Raw genomic sequence first — 11,761 nt, 5'->3', positions numbered from 1 at the left:
CACGTCTTCGAATCTCTGACCCACCAGACAGCCCATCACGCAGAAACCGTAACAAGCGGAGAGTCGGACAGGCTGAGCTATGCAGCAGGAGCTGTCTCGCGCTCCGAGCTTATTAATTTTTCTGCTGCAAAGCGGCTCCTATCTCTCGAGCCGCTTGACAGCGGAGTCATAGCTCGCGGCGTTGAAGGGAGGGGAGAGGACACTGTGGTTGCGCATGCGCAGTAGCGCGCTCGATCTACTGGCGCCCGCCGGTGCCAACTCGGCAGCCGTCGGTGCAGATCGGCACATTTCGGCGAGCAGCTAGCGGCGAGCAGCAGCAGCTGTGGGGAGGGCGGACCGCGGCTTCACTGCTAGATCGGCGGCGGAGGAGAGTGGTGGTGTGTCTTGCCAGCTCCTCCTGGCAGCTCAGGCGGACGGACGAGTCGCTCTGGTCTTTGTGTGTTGGTTGGGGGGTCGCGAGTTCCAATTCCCGGTGCGATGAGGGGCGAGGTGCGCGGCTCGGGCCGCAAGCCCGACGTCCTCATGTCGTCGACGACTCCTGGTTTCCTGGAGCTCAGCCCGCAGAAGATGGAGAAGTGGATTACTCAGCAGCCCATCGAGGAGCACTACGAAGTCGAGGAGCAGCCCTTCGCAAGGTAAGACACAGTCAAATCCGCGACTGCAACCTCGCCGAAGTGTTTTTTGTTTTTCGTGCACGTTCGAGTGTCAGTGTTGAAGTGCTTGTGTGTTCAGTAAGTGACATCATACGTAGACAACGAGATATCAGGCAGGCTTTCATGTTTCGCTCTGACGCATGACGGGCCTTTCTAGTAAGTCATTATGAGTCTGCCGCATAGCTGCAGAAACAGATCTCCAGATTTCGCCGTGTCTTGCCGTGAAACGGAAGTGGATACTAGCATTCAAAGTGGCCCGTGTATCGTCGACAGAAGTTAATGTGTCTTCCACGTCGTGACAGTCAAGCAACACTAAAGAACGGATTTCTGTCGGTATCATTTCTGTCAGTATCTATCGCATAGTATTACATTTACGACCGTATTACACTGTCAAAGACATTTCATCATTATTCTATAAAAGCTAGAACCATATTCCAGCTTTTACAAAGAATACGTTTGGAACAGTCCAGTACAACGTCAAGATTTATAGAAGTTCATTTATAATTAGTCTTTAACAAATTTATTTTACAGTGTGGTACGGGCTTTAGAAACGAAGGATGGTGCTCTTTGTTAAGGCAATGGAATCGAATCAAGGATTTAGATTTTCTGCAATATCCTGAAAAACTTGAGGGAGTGTTGAGATAGTTCCTTAAGTAAAGCAAAACTGATTTCTTTCGTTGCCTTTCTCCAGCTGACCCTGATGCCGACAAGTGGGTAATCTCTGTTCTTTATTCTGGTACCTGGATGTATTTGCTCTAGTCCTTGGACAGAGGCTGCACACAGGGAAGCGTTACTATTTCCGTCTCCTGGTCGGAACTCTTTGACAAATGAAAATGTATCGCTGTTGGTATAGGCTATCGCATCTGGAAGTCATGCATGAATTGACTCTCAGTTGCATGAAGTACTATTCACGAATCGTGCAGCGTTCTCAAAATCCTGTGAAGCTACAACGTGAATATCTGCGTAAATCAGACATTAGTTGGGGACTCGACTGTCAAGTTATAAAGTCAGAATCATCATGCGTGCTTATTCGGTGTTCCACCGCTGTGGTTTCTTGGAATCAGTTTCTTTGCTCCTCGTAAGAACTATTTGTAAATCTCGCCTTCTGCTTGGAGATATGTAACTTACGACTGAAGTGCGCCAACCGTGCTTTTAGTGCATGCGTCAGAATTTTGCCCAGAAGGATTTTGGTAACACCGTGGAGACAGTCGCAATAGCCTACTTAGAAAGTCAATCGCCCGAAGCTTTCGGTTTGGCCAAACCCCGGCAGAGAGAAACGCAATCCGCCTGCGCGCACCGCAGGTTTTCGAAACTGTCCGACCTGCTCATTGTCTGCCTACCTCCGATACGTGGCCAGCGGATCAATGGACCGTGCAGAGAGATAGTTATCGCACCCTTTTACCCTTGCACAACCAGTCCCTCGGCGCAGAGTTTCTCCGGGGAGAAATGCAAAACGTTCTTTCGCAAAAGCCGGCAGACTTAGCGCCGCGTCAGAAAAAACCAACCAGCAGGTAAACGCAGCGCACTGCACCGGTGAGAGGCGTGGACGCCCAGCCTTCCGGCACGTGAAATAGTGTGGATATTTGTCACTGCAAGAGTGCGCCGGCTTTTCCAAAAGCCGTGTGACCTTCATTATCATTGGCGACAGTTTACAAACACGCGCATTAGCGTGCTGTGGCGGCTGTTGCGAAGAGTCTGCAAATTCCGAGAATCCATTGTCTCACGACACTGGTATTACCGGTCTCTACGCAAAAAGTTGTTGATATAATCATATCCAGACAGCAACTAGTTTCAGTTGACTTAGTCAACACAGTCGTTCTCTGAATAGTCTGCTGTTAGCTATAAAGTCCAGCACTGAAAAAAAATCGATGAGATTTGTATGTACAAGGAAAATGATGAGTAGGATTCGTCATAATACAATTCTCTCATAAATAAGAAATACTCTGCGTAATTTTGATCGCTATGAAGTAAAAGGTAACGTTTTCCTTAATTCGAAGCTACGCCAAACTCCGGTATCGAATGTTAACGCTGAACATCAGATTTCCTCGCCGGTATTAATTCGTTTATTCGCTGCTTAGGCAAAAGAAAGGAAAAAACTACACTCACGTGGTTGGACGAAATAGTATAGTTACAGTGAACAGTTATAGCTGTGAAACGAGAAAAGACCTATTGTTCTCCTTATCACTAGTGTTTCGTCGCCGTGAGATAGGGAGCGCATGAGGATGTTTGTCTCTGCTCGTGTTAAGCGAGCGTACACCTCAGTTTTCGGTGTGACATATGTGGAAATTCCTGTAGTTGTGTGAAGATTTATCTCAGGTCAAAGGCTGTTTGAATGGCGAATATTATTAATATCTGTATGAAACAGTCAAAACTCGAGTTGATACGTTGTAATTCGCATGACATTTGCGCGCTTAAAGATAGAGCAGGAACTTTTTAATTAATGACCTTTCTCCAGGAACGAACGTGAAGATGGAATTTAACAGGAGCTGGAACACAGGCGTACATGAAATTCTATTTTCCGCAGTTCGTTCGCTCTAAAACATACTTTATAATGATTTTATCAGAGTTAAAAAAAGTACTGATGACAACAGTTTACTGAAGCATTTATATAATTTGATATCTGATGGTGATGTACATCCATTTTGTGTCAGTTTTCCCCTTGTGCTTTCCACATATAGCTCCAGAAGCTATAGATTTTTAAAAAATTATTGAGACTATAAATCTACATTACCTGCATCCTAAGCTGCCTGTAACAGATCGTGTAGACACATTTTATATAAAATGACTATGGCAGTACATTTAGAAATTAATCATTTTTTTCAGCGCAATGCAATAATAATACAAAAACAATTACAAAAATCTAAAAAAGGATAATAATAAGGTCATTTAATTATACCACTAATATGATGTATATGAAAGCCGTCACCATTTCTCCAATTAATTCTAAACTTCTTTGTTGATCTCGGTATCTCTGACCGTCAGCTATATGTTCGTCCCATAGATGAATAGTGAGGAGGCATTGAAGGACGTAAGATATGTCAAAAAGGAATATATACATATTTAAGTAAAAAGAAAGAGGTATGTTAATGTTGCTTACACAGACGCTAAGTGAAAGGGTGCTCATGGAAGTGGAATAAGCCAAAAAATCTTAAGCATATTTTCATTCAAGAGGTGTTAGCGGAACTTGTCACAGAAATGTAAAAGTAGACAAACTGTGGTGTATCAGATGCTTCTGAGGGTATTGTAGCCGCACATCATCCAACAGAAAGCAGTCACAGCACGTATTTACGTTCACCACATTACTGTAGTGAAGATATGCAAAAGGTCAGATTTTACGTAAAACTCGCGTTATTTGATAATGCAACAACTGATTTTACTAACAAATTCATCACTGGCAAAGCAGGATTTCGCCATCAATAAATCCTTCTGGCTCCTTTAATACTGAACTTCACGAGTAGCTAAACGTTTTGTAGCTGCGAGCATGCTACTGTTTCTGAATAATTAACGCCTTCCTGAGTTGAATTTAAATCTTCAACGTAAATTATTCTTGTCTCTAATTTATCACTGACTGGATGTGAGATGGTGGTGGAAATCTAAAATGCAGGCCCAACGACACACTATGCAAAAGCATTAATTTAACGAGTTTCTGAGAAAAATGCCTCCACCAAAAAAATATCAACATACTGCAGTGAGTTTGTTTTTGTGGACGTTTGTAAATGTAGTGATGATTCACTATAGTCGACATAATCGTCTTGAGATATTCAGTAACTGTGTAAATACTGAAGATAATTTTCATTTATTGTTCGTCTCAGTTGTAAAATTTTAATTAGATCGCATGTTTCGATCATTCTGGATCATCTTCAGATCTGCAACAAAATAAACCTATATATTACCATCTAATACTTTATAATATTTGGAAAAGAATGTACATAAACGTAGAATTTAGCTAAGTAGTTGTGTCAGCAACCTGACTTGTCTACTCAGAATCATATATCAGAGTACTGTGTTTTACAACGGTGCTCACTGTTTTAAATACTTGTATGTTGGACTTATGGGGAAGGGGAGGAAATGTGCAGCTGAGACGGAACAATAAATGAGAAGTATCTTAAGTAGTGACGATTCTTGTATATAGATATTTCTGGTGGTGAAGGCATGTACCTTCGAGGCACGTTAAATTAGTTCAAAAATAGTTCAAATGGCTCTGAGCACTATGGGACTTAACATCTGAGGTCATCAGCCCCCTATAACTTAGAACTACTTAAACCTAACTAACCTAAGGACTTCACACACATCCATGCCCGAGGCAGGATTCGAACCTGCGACCGTAGCGGTCGCGCGGTTCCAGACTGAATTGCCTAGAACCACTAGGCCGTTAAATTAGTGTTTTTGCACTGTGTGGCTGAGCCCATATTTTAGCTTTCATATTTCTATTTTTGCACTGCAAAAAGAAGTTTCAAGAACGACATGTTCCCATCAGGCCGTTAACTGAAAATAGTGCTTTATGGAGCAGTACTAGCCAGTTTAGAGCTTTTCTCATTCTCAGATCCTTAGGGTACAATGAATGTGGAGACTTCCCTCGTGAAGTTTTTTTTTTTTTTTTTTAATTCAACTTACGTACGATACACAGTTACGAATAACATGGTCGTCACCGTATGTACACATGTATGCATGTGACGGGACTGCAGTCACCAGTGTGGTTTGTTTCTGGCTACCTATTCCGAGGTCGTGTACGTTGTTGACTACGAGAACCTCTGCTTGCGCTTTGGTTTCTGTTCTACACTCCTTACTAGGACCATGGCATCCTCATCTGTTATTCATTCGAGGATGAGCAACGCTCGAAACTAGCTAGTGGTGCTTAATGAAAAAAAATGGTTCAAATGGCTCTGAGCACTATGGGACTTAACATTTCAGGCCATCGGTCCCCTAAAACTTAGAACTACTTAAACCTACCTAACCTAAGGACTTCACACACATCCATGCCCGAGGCAGGATTCGAACCTGCGACCGTAGCGGTCGCGCGGTTCCAGACTGAAGCGCCTAGAACCGCTCGGCCACCAGCGGCCGGCGGTGCTTAATGAAGTGCCATTTTCAATTAACGGCTTCTTGGAACGATGTCGTTCTTCAAATTTCTCACGGCTGTGGTGCCAACCGAGAAGAAGAGTCGGCTGTGTTAGACTTCCGTTGCGGATCAGTGAGGATGACTGAATCGCGTGCCCGTCGCATAGCTTACGCGTCAGTTGTGCCGGCGCAGAGTGTGGAAAGTAGCACTTGGAGTGGGCGCCAGTGCCGCCGATGTGGGTCATTTCGCGCAGCTGCGCCCAACCGTCGCGTCGGGCCCAGGCCATGCCAGGTGAAAGCAGCTGCCGGCCGCGCAGCCGCCGCTCGCGTCGAATTCCTCAGCAGCCGCCGCGGCGGCGGAAAAATGCCGGGTCGCGCGCTGCGGCTGCTACAGGTAGCCACTCGCACGCGGCATATTTCGATTGTTTGTTGGAGCCAAGGGCCAAGGTCAACTGACAAGGGTAGCATACACCTAAGGGGTCGCCGATTTTGCTAATTTTTCGCACGACTGTAGTAAACGGATGTAGCGTATATTGCTGTAGTATGTCCTCGAGTGAAACTTCCTGGCAGATTAAAACTGTGTGCCGGACCGAGACTCGAACTCGGGACCTTTACCTTTTGCGGGCAAGCGCTCTACCAACTGAGCTACCCAAGCACGACTCACGCCCCATCCTTACAGCTTTACTTCTGCCAGTACCTGCTGTGAGGAGGGGGCGTGAGTCGTGCTTGGGTAGCTCAGTTGGTAGAGCACTTGCCCGCGAAAGGCAAAGGTCCCGAGTTCGAGTCTCGGTCCGGCACACAGTTTTAATCTGCCAGGAAGTTTCATATCAGCGCACACTCCGCTGCAGAGTGAAAATCTCATTCTATGACCTCAAGTGTTTTCGAGAAATCGCGATTACAGGCATGAATACCGTACTGAAGCGCCAACCCTCAGACAGTAGCTTTAGCGCAGCCGATAAAAAAGTTCCCTGAGCTTCTACATTGCTCCTGTACCAGAAAGAAATACCATCTAGTGAAGATTGCGTTACGTTTCAGTACCTAGTACTGCATCAGTTGACTGCTCCGACACTCGTATCTATGTTGACATATGGATCGTTTGCATCACATATTGTTTCTGAACGGCATTATTTTTAAATGTTACTGTCTAATCGCGAACCAACGACCATTATTCATTTCTCTCCTTTTGGTATGTAGCCAATCTATGTCATGTCAGTTTTAAACAGGTGTCACAAAAATGAAAAGAGAATTATGTCATCCGACACAAACGAAATTCATGTGAAATAGCATAAAAACAAATCAAAGGACTCGTAGGGAAAAAATGTAAAAGTTATGTTTTGTGTGTACGGCGTATGTATACTGGAAAAGACGAATTATTCTGCAAAATTTCAGATGGATATTCACGATGATTCCGTGACGATGTTGCTAACTTTCAGGGATGATGGAGAAAGGGTTGGTGTACCAATCTGGTGTAAGGGACTCTTGATCGGAAACGATCGAGTCTTGAAGTTATAAGCGAAAAGTCTTCTCATACCTCTGCAGTGCAATACATGTACCGGTGTGTTGCTGCTAAGATTTTAGAGTAAATAAATTTTAGCGTTGGTAGTATGGACCAAAACAAGAAAAAATGTCTAGTAAATATGGACTGTAAAATGCATACCTTAAGTGCTATAAGCGCTTTTTCACCCTCGCTACTGTGACATGTTGTCTACTGGCTCGTAAAGTATGCACTTTAGAGCTGTTGTTCAGTGGGCGTTCTTATTTTGGTCTACACTGCCCCGAAATATGGAAAGCATAGAAACGATGTGTTTCACAATATCTAAGATGAGCAAGTGCTATAAGCTCTTACGGTATGCAGTGTAGAGTCCGTGTTCACTTGAAAATTTTTCTTGTTTTGGTCCATACTACTGCCTCTGAAACCTACCTAGCCTACAATGTTAGCAAGAATAGTGCCGGTACATATATTGCACTTTCAGAGGTATCAGTCCGATTTCGCTTATAAGTTCCGACTGGATCGTTTCCGCATCAGGGTCCCTTACCTCCAACTGATATCTTTACCCTTCTTCTTCATCCCTGAAAGTTTGCAACATCATCAACCACGTGTATTTCTAACCTCTTGAAATCAGACGTTCGCATTTTGTTGCGTGTGTTCATAGTTTCATAGTAACAGAAGCCCACCCCCCACCCCCGCCTTCCCAGTTAAAGAAGTTTGCCCGAAACACTTTGTGTTGAACGACTAAATTATTGTAAAAGTTGCTGCTCTGCTGTCACACAAAACGAAGCCTTCAGTCACAGACTGTCGAGTATCTCATCCCAAAATTGATAACGGAACAAGACACTGTCTACCGGTATTCTGTACGACGACAACGACTCATTTCTTTTTTGGCCTTTGTCAAATCTCAAAGAAATCCTCCCTCTCTATAAGGATAAGTGATCGAAGCGTCTGCAACATCAAGTGATTGGCAAGATTTCGAGGTGCAAGAATCTCTTGGGGCATCTGCGTCTCGTTAGTGCTGGACAGACACACACACACACACACACACACACACACACACACACACACACACACACACGTGTTCGCCATACTCTTAGGAGGCCGTGTGGCGAGCGCTGGCAGCTGTCCGCCCAGTACAGGATGTGCGTTCCGTTGCTGGTTAGCGCCTCCTGCTGTTAGCGCCGCGGCTCCACCAGACAGCGGCCTCTTGGCTAAAGATCCGGCCCTTCTGGCCTGGCCTGCCATGCCATCGCATGTGAGCTGTTCGGTCAGTTTTTGTAGCGTAATGTCTGACTCACTGTTGGCAGACCGAAACTGTTACGTTCAAAGACATTTGCACGTATTAACGTGGGATATCCATTAGGAACGTACATTCTGAGAGCAGTTTAGGTATAACCGCGGAGTGTAAAAGGGCTGAGTCTACTATATTTTGCCTCTTGTGCACTTCTATCTGTATCAGCACTGATTCTTGCGTGACCTGGAAGCGGTCTCGAAAAATTTGAATCTGTAATTTCATATGTAACTCCTCTGGAAAGCGGCAATAGAGTCTCATACACTACGCCAGCTTCATTCGTGAAACTGCCTAATACATCTACATCTACGTGATTACTCTGATACTTACAATAAAGTTCCTCGCAGAGGGTTCAATGAACCACCTTCAAGCTGTCTCTCTACCGTTCCACTCTCGAGCGCCACGCGGGAAAAACGAGCACTTACATTTTTCTGTGCGAGCCCTGATTTCTCTTATTTTATCGTGATGATCATATCTTCCTATGTAGGTGGATGCCAACAGAATGTTTTCGCAATCGGAGTAGAAAACTGGTGGTTGAAATTTCATGAGAAGTCCCGTCGCAACGAAAAACGTCTTTGTTTTAGTAATAGCCACTCCAATTCACGTATCATGTCTGTGGCATTCCCCTATTTCGCGATTATACAAAATGAGTTGCCCTTCTTTGTACTTTTCCGATCTCATCCGTCAGTCCCACCTGATGCGGATCCCACACTGCACAGCAATACTCCAGAATAGGGTGGACAAGCATAATGTAAGCAGTCTCTTTGGTAGACCTGTTGCACCTTCTAAGTGTTCTCCCAATGAATCGCAGTCTTTGGTTTGCTCTACCCACAATATTATCTATGTGATCGTTCCAATTTAGGTTATTTGTAATTATAATCCTTAAGTATTTAGTTGAATTTACAGCCCTCAGATTTGTGTGACTTACCGCGTAATCGAAATTTAGCTGATTTCTTTTAGTACTCATGTGAATGACTTCACACTTTTCGTTATTCATGGTCAATTGCCACTTTTTGCACCATACAGATATCTTATCTAAATGATTTTGCAAATCGTTTTGATCATCTGGTGACTTTACAAGACGGTACATAACAGCATCATCTGCAAACAGTCCAAGACGGCTACTCAGATTGTCTCCTGTGTCGTTAATATAGATCAAGAACAACAGAGGGCCTATAACACTTCCTTGGGGAATGCCGGATATTACTTCTGTTTTACTCTATGACTTTACGTCTGTTACTGCGAACTGTGACCTTTCTGTCAGGAAATCAAGAATCCAGTCGCACAACTTAGGCGATACTCCGTAGGCACGCAGTTTGGTTAGAAGACGCTTGCGAGGAACGGTGTCGAAAGCCTTCTGGAAATGACAATAAGAGAGAGAAAAAGAGTTTAATTCTTCAAGGCGCCGATTTCTGCAGGCCGTTTGTAGCACATCGTCTCAACAGTACACTTACATGCGATGAATATTTTCAAAAATGGTTCAAATGGCTCTGAGCACTATGCGACTCAACTTCTAAGGTCATCAGTCCGCTAGACTTAGAACTAGTTAAACCTAACTAACCTAAGGACATCACACACATCCATGCCCGAGGCAGGATTCGAACCTGCGACCGTAGGGGTCACGCGATTCCAGACTGAAGCGCCTTTAACCGCACGGCCACACCGGCCGGCTGATGAATATTTTCTTGAGGACAAGAATCAAATCTAATTATGGAACATCTTGAGAGGGAAATTTACAACACAGTTCAGCATAGGGGAGATTTGGTTACGAGAGATTTCAGTTATTCGTAAAATGTGTTGGTGGTAAGCAATACGAATACAGACATCAAAGTAGAAGAGGTTTTTTTCTTGATTACTTTTAGCCATTATGGATGTATACTAGATTCCTTGAAGGTGTTTGAACACAATTTTAGGTAATAATATAGTCTTTTCGTCCTGTTGGTTCTTCCCATTGAAAGAAAACAGGGCATAAACATTAGTCTTCGTGAAATTTGCAAATAAAAAAACTGCTAGGAAGCACTATGGACTTAACAGCGCTTTTCGTGTAAATATTTGGTACGATTTTAAAATATTTAAAAAAATGGTTCAAATGGCTCTGAGCACTATGGGACTCAACTTCTGAGCTCATTAGTCCCCTAGAACTTAGAACTAGTTAAACCTAACTAACCTAAGGACATTACACACATCCATGCCCGAGGCAGGATTCGAACCTGCGGCCGTAGCGGTCTCGCGGTTCCAGACTGAAGCGCCTAGAACCGCACGGCCACTTCGGCCGTCAAAATATAAAAGGGACAACGAAACTTAACGCTATGAGTCTCCGCGAAACAGTTTCGACTTCTTGACTACGATTCGCTTATCCTTACCTCTGCGCCGGTTTACTTTCATCTTTACGTTAATTCACAATTTTGCTCACCTCTAGAGTCTCGACATCTCACCAGTTCTAAATTCCGAACTCACGAGGCGCAAAACAATAACGACAACACATAACGGGGATCTATTCTTCGTATACACTGTTGGTTAGAGTGTCTTTGAACCATTCTGCGTCGATTAAAACAGGTAAAGAACAGCTGCGCCACACAGACTCAGAGGACGTGGAGTAAAGCGGCAGGTGGTACGGTAGTGACGATGCCGGATTGTGTATCGGACCGGAAGCTCGTCTCCCCTAGCGCGGCCCTTCCCTTAGCGAGAGGGGTTAGGAGCATCTATTTCTGACCCAACCCAGCGTCTGTCCGCCCCGCTGTCTCTCGCTGCTGCAGATGCATCCCGTCCGTTGCACTAGCGTCGCTGGCGAACCGGTCCACAAGAGACGGAACTAATTCTGTATACCGAAGGGATAACATGCCCACTCCTTGATATGATATTAGATTTCATCTCAAAATGAGCAGGTCGACAATAACGTTGGAAATCTATGTTTCGATACCCTTACCTTCAAAGTCTACGAAAAAGTCCTTGACGCATCTTATATCCAATTGTTTACCTTCTGTAAATGGTTCTTCTGAATTGGCATTCCTTACTCCGTGTCTTTGCAATCGTTGCTACGTGCGAATACTGTTTCTTGTAGATATTAACTTAAGGCTCAGTCGATAAATATTGTTCACGAATCGAAAGATAAGGCATTCAATTCTCAGTGGGTGCTTTTGGCACTTATTTCTTACACCTCTGGCACTGATTTGCTAATGTGAAAAATCTTTGCTTGCACTATGGTTCGGGGCCCATGTTGAACTGTAGGTCATCCTAGTCGAGGGTAGGGCTTAGCACCTTAAGTAC

At 44.3% G+C, this 11,761-nt stretch overlaps 1 protein-coding gene across 1 annotated transcript in view; it reads left to right on the top strand.

Annotated features, from left to right (window-relative positions):
- Window positions 1–296: 296 nt before the first annotated feature.
- Window positions 297–11,761, top strand: part of LOC126175592 (death-associated protein kinase related-like) — a 225,763-nt gene continuing 214,298 nt past the window's right edge. The window contains exon 1 of the mRNA XM_049922455.1: window positions 297–635. Coding sequence (XP_049778412.1) covers window positions 478–635 — 158 coding nt within the window. The 5' untranslated portion in view covers window positions 297–477. The remainder of the gene's footprint in view (window positions 636–11,761) is intronic.

Source organism: Schistocerca cancellata, chromosome 3 (genome assembly GCF_023864275.1).
Source record: "Schistocerca cancellata isolate TAMUIC-IGC-003103 chromosome 3, iqSchCanc2.1, whole genome shotgun sequence".
Classification (NCBI taxonomy): Eukaryota; Metazoa; Arthropoda; class Insecta; order Orthoptera; family Acrididae; genus Schistocerca; species Schistocerca cancellata.
Note: the sequence above shows the minus strand (reverse complement) of the source record. Positions and strands in the feature narration are given on the sequence as shown.